Source organism: Aptenodytes patagonicus, chromosome 2, assembly GCF_965638725.1.
Source record: "Aptenodytes patagonicus chromosome 2, bAptPat1.pri.cur, whole genome shotgun sequence".
In the NCBI taxonomy this organism is placed as follows: domain Eukaryota; kingdom Metazoa; phylum Chordata; class Aves; order Sphenisciformes; family Spheniscidae; genus Aptenodytes; species Aptenodytes patagonicus.
In genome coordinates this window covers 51,073,853-51,086,010 of record NC_134950.1, presented here as the reverse complement: position 1 = coordinate 51,086,010, position 12,158 = coordinate 51,073,853, and the positions used below count along the sequence as shown (strand labels likewise).

The 12,158-nt window shown below is 43.1% G+C and overlaps 1 protein-coding gene across 2 annotated transcripts in view; it reads right to left on the bottom strand.

Moving 5' to 3' along the window:
• The window catches only part of CHST9 (carbohydrate sulfotransferase 9), a 96,058-nt gene extending 84,208 nt beyond the window's left edge, over positions 1-11,850 (bottom strand). Inside the window, exons 1-3 of one of the 2 annotated variants that reach the window (XM_076329802.1) lie at positions 11,814-11,850; positions 6,291-6,350; positions 4,020-4,227 (exon numbers count right to left, since the gene is read on the bottom strand). In XM_076329802.1, the coding sequence (XP_076185917.1) occupies positions 4,020-4,119 (100 nt within the window). In that variant the 5' untranslated portion in view covers positions 4,120-4,227; positions 6,291-6,350; positions 11,814-11,850. Of the gene's footprint in view, positions 1-4,019; positions 4,228-6,290; positions 6,351-10,967; positions 11,217-11,813 lie in introns of those variants that run through there. The other variant, XM_076329801.1, reaches the window with a different exon arrangement.
• Positions 11,851-12,158: the final 308 nt, after the last annotated feature.

Below are 12,158 nucleotides of genomic sequence, written 5' to 3'. Positions count from 1 at the left end.
AGTTTTACAGTACAAAATTAGAATCCCTAACTTAAAACTCCAATTCACATCTATAACATAGCAGGATTAAAATGCAAGTGTCCTTTGCACGCCACACCCCTCTAATTCAGGTGATTCATGGTATAAAACTCAACATCAACTCTGGAAGACCCAGCAGGTTGCTTCCCCTGTATAAGATCAACAGTGCTGGAAATTACTAAGCATGTAATAAATAGTAATTGCTTTTTAATCAGTGCCACATTTTTTGATGCTTTCACTGAAGAATGCAAGACTGTATGGAGAACTGTCAGGTAAAGCTGTAGGATTTAGTGGAATTCATATCAAGCTTCATTTATGTATATGAATTTATACATAAGTGAATATATTTATATACGGAAAACTCAAAGTGCTCCATATATATTGCATTATCAATGTTGATGTCAATGAAGTTTTCAGCCAGATAAAGTCTGTATGTGTTTACACTCATGTCGGACTATTCTCGACAAGTCTGTTTCTCACTACTCTGCTGAAGTGAACTGAAGACACCCAACAGAAGCGCTCTGCTACACCTAAGGAAGGATATATCATCCTGTCTTTATACACTCCATGCACAGAGCCAAACCAAGAAACTCGCCTGTTCTCTCAGTTTGCTAATGTCTCTGAAAAGCCATCAGAGAGGACCACCATGTAGCTAGCAGCTGCTTCTTAGACATCTCTAAATGAAAGATTTTCTCTTTTTTAAAGGTATAGGGATGATGAATGTGACAAGAAATAATCTGAAGAGTCCAAGCACAGTGGGAGGGAGCAGAAGACATGGCTGAGCCGAGAGATGCATCCAGCTGCCGAGCCTGTGGGTGCATCTGAAGTAGATAGACAGGATGAAAGATCAGGGAAGGTGTTCCCGAGCTGGATAAATTTGAGTGATGAGGCAAGTTTGCAAAAGTAAATCAGAAAAAAACATGCTTAGGTAAGATCAGGTCTAGAGGAAAATAAGACAAACAGGGGAATAAAATCACAGTTGAGATCTCAGAGGTGTGAAGAGCAAGTGGAAAGAAGAGAGCCAAAAAGAGAGAAAGAAGTCAAACTATGAGAGAAAAGCAGCATTAGGTCTAGTGTGAAAAATTATGAACAGCCAGAAAGAGAAAAGGTGGCAATGAGAATGGTGAGCGTGAAAGCAAATAGTCTGACTTTAATATAGTAGGACAAACACCAATAAGGAAATTGTATATTACCATTCAATTTTCCAATTCCCCACAAAATCTAAATCTGATTGGGAGTCATTCACACCACAGCTAGGAGAGCCTGCGAAATAAGTGTGAACATTACAAACAATCAAGTAAGATGTACTATCTCTTCCAGTGATTGTGATTTATAAAGGTTCCAAGTCAGATATTCAGAGGAATTGGGTGGTAAGCAGCAGCACCTCATTGGTGCAAAACAGATACTTTCCTAAACTCAAGCGCAGCCAACTTTCCATCCTTCAGCAATCAAATGCAAACACGAATGCTGTAGGTCTTGAGCAGGGCACCGTGGAAGACAAAAATAGTTCTGCCTACAACAAACACTTGTCTCTACAGGCGCATAGCACGGCAGTTGATAAGCACGAGGTGCACTTTCCATTTCTTAATAGAACATCAAATCACATGCTCAGCCACTTGCAGATTAAAACTAGCTGTCTTACAGCTGTGTGACTAGTGATACGATTAAAGGAGCACATAAAATCCTTGTAAAGATACTTGTCAATTTGGGATTCTCCAGACACAGCTCATCCCCAAAAAAGCCACAGTGCACAACACATGGCAATATGAAAAACACAGCAGAAGAGGAAAAAAAAGAGTGCAAAATGCCCATAACTAAACTAATGTATATTGTGAATATGCAAATATGTTTTATTTCATATCGACTCTTAAGCAGCATACAGGGGGGAAACATTAGAGAGTTGAGCTGCAGAAGGTTTAGAGGAGATACAGGTGTTTGAAATAAAAAAGAATGGCTCTCTACATGTTAAACTAGAAGAAGAAGAGGCAAGAGCAGACACCAAAGAATGGTTTTTCGCCATGCTCTTTCCGATGTGCATGACCTAGCAACTGCAGAGAATGCTCAAGTTCATTTTTTTGGATCCTGCTGAAGTGCTGTCGCAACAGAAGTGCAGTGAGATAAAAGGGCACTCAAAACTGCAGTCACACTTTAAGCTCACTAACCATTCTGTTATTCTCCGATAGTTTCCATTTTATTATGTAAATGTTTTCACATGGAAATGACTTACATGTACAAGGAGAAGCCTCTCTCCTGAAGAAGATTGTGGCAATACATCAAAGAAAACCCCAAAGAAAGCATCTGGCTGCCCAAAAGAACACAGTATGTTCTAATTCCCCCTTTATTATATTTCTTCTGTTTCTTTTTAATGGTAGATACATACAGACAAAAGAAAGGCATGGAAAAAACCCAGTGAGAAATAGTAACAAGGAGCACTGCAAAGAAAGAAAGTTAATTACAGCACAAGAAAAGATGCAAGGAATGTGAAGAATGTCAGCAAGTAAATAAATCAATAATCTACAGTCATCATCTACATTCCTGAACTACCTTGAAAGCAGGGATATCTGCCCTTAACATTCCCGATAACAGTAGGGATTTTCAAGGAAGACTCCCTCCACAGCTCTGTTTCTGCCAGCACCCTTGTGTCAAAAGCTGATTACAAGGGAACATTTCCAAAGGAAGCCTGTACTACCTCTTTCAACAGTTTTGTTAATACAAGCTTGTAAATACCTTGGACCAGCCCAGAAACATTAACCAGCTGAAACTAATGTTGTGATCATTGCACTTAGTTGAAAAAAAACTTCAAGATCAGTGTCAAAAAATTGCAGGAGTAATGCACTAGATCCCCCCTCACCACCACCACCTCTGCTCTCTAAAACATACCGGAGCCTAGCAGCTCATACGAAACAAAAGCACAGATCAATAAAGCCAGAAGACTAATGTGGTTTTACAGATGTATTTCTTCACAATGGTATCAGCATAATATAAAGTAAGAGTCTTACAGAGGAAATGGAAGCTGAGCAATAGAGACAAGAGGACATAAAAGTCAGGACTTCTTAACAAGTTGGGAACGTTCTGTACTGTTAATGGAGAAAAAAACCTAAAAACCAAATAAATAAAAAACCCCCAAAAAACCCAAAACACCAAAACAAGTATACAACTAAAATCAAGGATATGCCATCAAGTAACATGGCACAACAGAAGTGGATCTGCAGAGCAAAATAGTGAGTGTTAAGAACCTTACTGACAGCCACCCTATACACACTTCGGAGGGGGGTTACTTCAGACTAACTCTAGACTGGTCCTGTGAACAGAGCGTCCACTAGAGGTTGAGGTTAATAGCCTGGTTTAGTTTCATCCATAAAAGAATCTAGATCAACCTGTGGTGCAAACCAAAATATGGTAAATGGGGAACAACAGAAATTCAACTCGGAAGTGTAATCCTGAGCCAATGCTAACACAGATTTAGCCGAAGTTGCAATATGACTCTGATGCTATATATAAAAAAAGTCTTGTAAGTCCAGTATCTAACTATCTCGAACAAGCAACAAAAAAAAAAGGGATAGAATGATTCCACATGAGCATTGTTGCTGAGCATTCACTTTTGTAGACAAGACACAGCAGTAATTCTCCAAAAATTGCTTTGCCACACAAAATAAAATGTACGAAACCCACAGAAAATCAGCGTACAGAATTATTTCTAAAATGGACTTGCTTGGCTTCATGCATGCACAATATGCTTTTGCAATACCTGCTTTTGCAAATGAAGCTGATACAATACAACTAGGTAGCTGGGGACATCTTTTCATACAAGCATAAAGAAATTTCTTGAGTCACATGAAGTGTAGCAATTAAAACAAGTTTGTTTTCAATGCCATTCTACCGCCAAACGGGGGGACTCCCCCCCCAACTGTCCACATGTATTCAACAGACTTTACAACCATCTTTGGAGTAATGGATGTACTTACATTAAAAAAGAAAGAAAGAAAGAAAACCTACTGTACCTGTATGTTGTTCTTCAATCCAAGCTTGCAGATACATGAAGAGGAGTAGACCAGCTACTCCAAACATCAGTACAGACACAAAGACCTGTCTTAGGTTCATGACCCTATCAGAGGGCTACTTTTCAGCTTTCAGAAGGACACATGGCTCACTTTTCTGAGCTTTCAGCGTGCCTGCATCTTCTTCAGTATCTTCCCCTGAGACACTGACCTGGAATAACAAGAGATGGAGCTAGTTCTCATGTTACATTTTTATTCTTCACCAGAGATTGTGTAAACAGCATACTATATACAAGCTGGAGCTCTTACAAGCTATTACTTTCAATGCTTGGATTTCTGTTCACAATCTTGACGATCTTCCTACCCCTCGATGAGTTCCAAGCAGAAGTGTTTCTCAGAGTGGCTGCAGAGACCATTCCACCTCCACACCGCCAAACATCTCCCGCTGCCATAACGGAGGGAGGTGACACCCCAAACGAGATGCCCAGGTGTCACACCAGTACACCACTGCCCACCAGCCATCACAGCTGAGAAGCTACAGGAGCAGCTGGAGGCCCCCCGAGGTGGCCGGGTTGCACCTCGGTGCTGCCACCCCCCTGTGATGGGCAACCCAGCGCCTCTGCTTCTGGAGTGCACGACCCTGTGCGCCTGAGGAAGGATGCCTGCGCTCACCCCCACAACACAACTCCGCTCACAGTGCCTCGGCATCGGTTCAGCCTACGCTTTGGGGAGTCATACTCTGATGTTTACCCTCAAACATGAATCCAAGTTGAGTTTTGCAGGGTTAGGGAAGGTCAGCATAAGATGATATCAGTGACGCAGCAGAAAGGGAATTAATGGATCATCTTTTTACGCAGCTATTTTGCAACATGGGAAGGACTTGTCAAGAACCCAGTTCTTGCCACTAAGTTCAATGGGCATGAGATCAAATGTAAAACCTTATCAAAAAGATTACTTTCTTGCACAGCAGAGGGCCCAGAAAAAGGAAGTAATTTACCCGATACCCTGCACCTGCCACAGAGGGGCCATAAAATTCAGTTCATAACAACAGAACATAGAAGACACTGTGGGTCATAAAAAAAGCCAACTCCTTAACCTGAATGAGAACACGTTCACTTTGAAAGCGTGTTACTAGAAGCTGAAGAGCAGCTGTTGAAACTGGCCTGCACAGCAAAAGAAAAAGTGTTAAAACGCAACACAATGGACACCCTTGTAAGTGCCTGTCTGATAGAAGTGTCTGGTAAACTACCACAAAGAATGCAAAGAAAAGCTAAAGCTTTTAAAGAAAGACAGCCTACTGAAAAATATTTGAAAGAGAAATCTGTTAAAAGAACAGAGCTAAAGTACATGTGCATCCAAATAAACAGAAAAAGAAAATGCAGGCATTTAACAGTTATTCTGAAACGCAGAAGTACTGCATGTTCCACAAGTTTGTATTTTTAAATAACGCAGCACTGTTACATCTATAATTGCCGAGTTTCTAAAAATACACATACACATAAGGCTTAGCAGGAACTCCCATTAAAAATAGCTGTTGAATGAACAAAGTAACTACATTAGAAAGAGACAAAAGATTTCAAGAACAACAAAACTGTGTTCAGAACTTTACAGAATTTTTTTCCAATTCTGTACCATTAAAACTATACGCTTCTCTGAAGCACAAACTTGCCTGCAGAAAATGTAAGCCAGAATTTAAATATTAATCATTTTATATGTAATTGTTCTGTAGAAGACAGATAGCTAGACATTAACAGAATGTAAATGTTCTGTCTGAAGTCTTTTTTGTATGGGTCATGAAGTATCTGGTTTGAACCCGGAACACGGAAGGAAGGCGAGTAGGTGCTTTATTCCATCTAGTTCTTTCTGCCTTGATTCTGCAGAGATGGAATTTCCTACACATTATGTACATGTACCTGTTTGCAGCTATTGTGATGATGCACAGGGTTGGAAGGAAGCAATGAAGATTGGGCAAAAACAAAAAAAATGCTCGGGGAATTCTCTGTGAAATGCCTTTTGCAAGGGTGTGGGTAGCGGAGCCTCCTTTCAGCCAGCTCTTCGTCAGCTGTTACCACTTGCACCTTTTCCTACAGTGCCCTCAGCATTCTCAGACTTGCAGTCGTCTTTATCTACCCTAAAAGGTTTACTTAGGTCTTTGCACCTAACGTCAGTCCTACAGCAAACGCACTGTTTGGATGTCTCCAGAAATCACTCTGCTGACGAGACAGAAGCTTCCCAGCATAAGAACCATTAGTCAAAGGACCAACGAATACAAACCTCTTCTGTTTTCTCCCAGACAAAAGCTGTGTTGTTCATGTAACAGGACATTGACAGCATCTGGATTAGGAAAAAAAAAAGCCAAATAAATAAGACATGAAAGCCTGAATGAGCGTCTTTGAAAGAAACAAATTAAACTGCAGGTACTAGTAGCAGGAATCGGTTTCTTTTGGAAAAATTGTTTGGGATTCATAACTTTCTTTTATAATAAAAAAAGCGAGCAATCCAGACGCACACAATGAATAGCGGCATGCTTCCAAATAAGCCCGCTTCTGGGGTTCTGTCACTTGTTTCCATCTCTAACTACACAAAACTCGCATTTTCAGCCCTTCTTTCTGAAAACCAGCGTCCTTGAGTGGGCAAGAAAAGCTTTCTCAGGCCACATGGATAACGCTGAAAGCAAAGTATCTCACGCCACATCTCCATGAATATTTCCGACACGTGTAGGCTGGCACTGGTGCTCTCTCCAGCCACTTGCTCTCATCATCCCTGACTGCCCAGCTCTTGCCACCACCATGAGGGCTTACACACCTGCACAGTAACATTCAGAAAGCTCATCCAGCTAAAAACTGCTCCAGAAAGAAGGAATGGGGACGTTACTGCCAGGGGAAGTCAGGAAACACTGGTTTAATTAAACTATACAGCCCACAAAGTTACCCAAGGAATAGTGCCAATGGTTTTTCCTTCAGCAATACCAGCCATCGCATGCATCCCTGATGCATGATGGCATAGGATATACAGCTGACCTTGCCCAAACAACATCATGGTTGCATGCAGCACCATCTACAAGCCCTGCATCATCACCTTTCGGATGCACAGTAAAATCACGAGTACTTCCAAGCAACTTAATCTGTGAATAAGAAAACAGATGTTTTTCTAGATGTTTTTTTTAAACTACCAAACACACCCTAAAACCAATTTACTCCACCATCACAGTCACTACAATTATCTTTGTATCAAGAGTTTTCATGCTGCTTGCAATTAGTTTAATTTATTTAAATTTAATTTATATGAAACTGTATTGTTTATGTGTTGGCTAAGTTTTAAGATTAGTTTTAAACAAGAGGAACATTAGTTTTAATTAAGACTACCTATTTTAGCACAGGTTAGACTCTAAATACATCAAACCTATCCAAAATCTGAAGCTATTCTGCTACCTTATAAGATTTTTAAAGGCTTTTCAGCTTGAATAAGTAGTTTAATTTATTTAACATAGTGATTTGTAACCCACGTATGAAAAAATGACAGCAACATTAAAAAAAGTCTGTGTCTACGAGTCTTCTAGTAGAACTTGAAAAATGGCCGCACAACACTGACAAATTTGCTCCTTTAGTATTAAAAAGAAACGGTCATGGATAATACTCTCTGGCGTCCTGGCAAAGAGGAAATACCTGCAAATATTCTTTAATCAAGATGGATGCTCTCTTGTGGCTGTGAAGGAAGAGCCAACAAGCAATTACTTTCAACCTAAGTATTTTCAAAAGAGATCAGCTGTACCCAGACAGAGGTTCAGCATCCCTAGTTAAGCTGTAAATCTTTCTTTGCTCCCAGCCCTGGGCAACATGGCTCCACTGGGTGATAGCTCAACCATCCTCCTGGACAGGAGGCTTGCTTCGGGGAAACTAAGAAACTGCTGCGTCCCTCTCACCTATGCTGAACTCTATTCTTTCTTTAGCCCAACCTCCCCCCATCTCTTTTGGAAGTATGGACCCCAATGTCCCATCCATTTCAACCCAAGCCTTCACAGAAAATGTCATAGTGACCCACGCACCCCAAAATTTCAAGTCCTTTTGAGTACCGGAGAGAGATTACTACACGTTGCTCTTAACCATCATGGAGAAACAGTTAATCTGGCAGACAAAAACACTACATGCCTTAGGTGACAACACAGACCTCTTTGCAGCAGAAGTTTAGAAACTTGACACGTTTATAATCATTCACTTCTGAGACCAAATTGTTTAATACCATTGTCAAATTTAAGAGTTTCAGGAATCCACATTCCACTAATGTAAAATCCTTGCATTTTTCCTGTTGTGTTTTGGGTCCAGTTCAAAGAGGCACATTCCTGTACAGAGCCAACACAAGCAATTGAAATAGCACAGCCACCCAAAAATGGGCAAGAGCGCATCTCCTCCTTTTGGCATGATTCCTCATTTCAGTACATCATCCACCTTTCTCTTCCTGGCAAGCAAATACACCTGCAGCCGAGCAGAGGCACCTCCAGCACTCGGGTACCATTCCTGGCTTCTTCCTATTCCAGACCACACAAAACCAATGGCATCTGGTCGCAGTATGTTTGGCTAACTTAAGGTTTCCTCGCCACTATTTACCCTCACCATCACCTACTTCCAAAATCAAAAACATATAAAAGCAAAACATTAGATTGCCTCAAACTATTTAGAAACCTTTCTTTTTAATTCCCCTCCACCTTTTTTTACTTCACCTGAAAAAAAAAAAAAGATGATCAAGGTGAGTGGTTAGCCAGCAAAATACTGATGAAAAAAACAGATGCTCTTTATAACGGTCAAATTCATATTACCACGGGTTACCACAAATTCCTACCCGCTCAGCATCTCCTTAGACACAGCTGAATTAATGAAAGCAAAATGAGAAAAAGGACACAGAAAGCTACTGCAATCCCACACGTTTTTCTTCTTCCCTCCTTCCTTCCTTACCCCAAGAAGGCAATACATTTTCTGATGCCTCCACTGGAGTATCACATCAAGAAAATTTTGCACCGAGGAACGTCCTGCTGGACACCGGCCCAGGCTACTTTCAGCTCAGTCAGTGGAAGGAGGCAAGGATATCTTCTCACTTCAACGCCCCCCCCCTCCTCCCTCAGTTCTCATCTGTTAGCTTGTGTCCTACTTCACACGTAGGTGATCCTCCAGGATCACCTTTTCACCGTCCACATCTCAACTTTCTGGCTTCACAACAACTAGCGCAAGGCACAGCTCCAGCTCTTAACAATGCTTGCACAGTTCTTCATATCAAGCAGTGCTACTCTTCGTTCTGGTTTATTCCAGTGGTTGCTAGGAATAAACATACAACATTTGCCATTTTCTCTCTCCAGCAAGTCATGCTGAGTATTATGGTTGGGTGAAGTCAAAGTCCTTGCTGAAATATGAATTAAGTGTGTAACCAGATCAAGATAACCAAACTCAGTGCTCCTGAGAAAATTTGTAGAAATAAAAAAACCCACAACCCAAACAAAAAAACAAACCAAACCAAAATTCCTATAACATAGCCCTTCCTGTCCTTAGGAATCTACTGGGGGATCGGGGTGGGGAATGGTTAACAATCTGGCAGGCCTCACTACAGGGGCTGAAGACAGACAGGGCAGAGCAGTGATGAGGTTCTCTCTCACCCCATGGCAGACGGTATTTCAGTACCGGGTGCCAAAGAGGAAGGTACCCAGCATCCAGGCCCACTGGTACATCAGTCCTGCTGACACCTCAGCAACTTCTTCACCTGAAGAGCTGCTTATAAGAAGGTTGTGTCAAAGTGTAACTGAAGACACCATCTGGCCTGCACAACTTTTATCACTCGCAATAACAGATTACTACCTACCAACCTTGCAAATCAAGTTAAGAGAATTTTGTTAGAGTTCTGTAAGACAAAAATAATGAAATATTTTGTATGAAATACGTAGGGATTAGTTTTCAAAGGAGAAAGCTGTTTAAACAAAGTGAGCAACCTTCACTCACCCACTGAAAATCCTGAAACAATAAAGCCCCTTTAAAAAAACAGAGCTTAAAAATTTAGAATTTCAAGACCAGTCAGGAAATTCCAAACATCAACATCACCAAAGTAACTTCCCACCCAGCCAAGTTGCACATATTTAACATTTTTCTACTTCGCTCTCCCTTGTTATATAGCAGACCACAATGTTGTTAGAGCAATTATGTTTTGTTATTAATGCACTTTATAACATACAACACGTTATACAAAATTAATAATGTGGCAAAGAAAATATGGTTTGCATTTGATCTGGCCATTTTAATCTATTAAAGTCACTAGTTCCTCATTATCCTTTCAACATATTTCCAAAGAAAAAACTCCTTTTAATGAAGCAATAGATGCAAACAAGACTCATTTCAGTAAAGCAGCATATATTGGTTTCTGATGCCATTAAACTTTTCCATAGGAATTGTACTAGGTGACTGAAAGCAGTCCATAGCACCTGCATTGCTTCTGAGAACATGCACAAATACAACCACTTACCTGGTCCTGCTCCTCAACCATAAATCCTACTGAACTTCAGACCATGTTAGTTTAATCCACACAGCAACCCTCAGCCACTTGTAGGTTAATTTAAAGCTGCAGTTCTAATAATTATTCTTTATAAAGAAACAAGCAAAAGCTATGCTTGTGTTAACAACAGATAAATGCAGGGTTGTCCTACCCATGAGTACGTAGGTTAACAGAACAGCCTCATGAAAAGTTTTGCTTGCTTAAAGAGAACAGAGAAGGCACGCCGGTACTGAAAGCGACAGGTATGGAACTTCACCAGTTTACCAGAATATTCAATACCAAGGGTTTCATTCTACAGCTACAGGACATCTCGCATCAAAGAGGAAAAAGCATTGTTATTCTTCGTAACAGTTCCCAGTCAGGACTGGGGGACCCTACTGCATCTCAGCAGACAAAGCCAGGTATGGCATGCTTTGCTCTTACCTGCCTGAAGCACTGCTTGAAGTCAGCAAGCAGTCCCATAGAAGTCACCCGGATTTGGGGAAGTTAAACAGAAACAGGGCTCACGAGACAGCAACTTGATGGCTCTCAATCTTCTAGCAGGATTGGAGGTGGACTTTCTTCCCCCTCTTAAGACGGGGGAAGTTAGGAAAAAGTCTGTGTTAAAGCGAGATCTTCCCTTTTTTAAACTGGTGAAATTACACCATCTTGTTTATTGACTGCAGTGAACCGAAGTGTTATCAGCATGCCAAGTAGACTTGCAGTCCGCCCCAATCATTCCCTCTACTGCTTGAAAACGCACAGGCAATACTAGCCAATTTTTTATTTTGGAGACGTGCCCCGAATTCCCGATGTGTGATGATGGGGGTGCGGGGGAGCGAGGAGTCAGCAGAAAAGTTGGTCCTTCTGCGGAGCGCTGCCCCGCACGGTGCCGCAGCGGGGGGCTCAGCATTCCCCTCAACTTCTGGGGGACGCTCCGGAGCCCTGGGCTCCCAAGACGAGCCGCAGCCCCCCTCTCACAGCGGAGGCGACCCTCGGCGGCCGGTCCCGGGGGTGGGAGCCCCTCGCCACGGACGCGCCGGAGAGCCAGGGGCGGACGAAGCAGGCGCTCGCCCCGGGCCACCCCGGTTCCCCGGGGGCGGTGCGCGAAAACATACCGGGGCGGCCGCGCTGCCTCCTCCCGCTCCCGCCGGGGAAACTCCCGGCGCCCCGGGGCTGGGCGGTGCCGGCGGGGCGCTGCACCGGGGGAGCCGCTGCTTGCGGGGCCGGGGAAGAAATCCCGCAGCAGACCCCCCCACCACCCCCCTCCCCGCCCCGTCGCGCCCTCACCTGCCCGCCGCTCCCGCCGCTCCCGGGAGGCGCCTCTGCAGCGGCGCCGGCACACAAACTTTCACCGCAAAACTTTGGGGCCGGGCGGGCTGGGGAGGGGCCCCCGCCTGAACGGGACACCACCCGCTCCCCCCACCCCCCCCGGTGCCGGCGGGTGGGTCCCCGCGGGGGCAGGTAAATACGGCGTTTGCTCGCCCGCCTGCCCCGCCGCCGCTGTGTCTGCAAAGCCCGTGTCATTGCGCGGAGAGCTGCACTCCCTTCCTGCCTCTGAGCGCCCCTGAGATTAAGCGCTTTGCTAACAGGTTTTGTTTGCTGTTACATATCCGGAGATAGGCTCTCCCTATG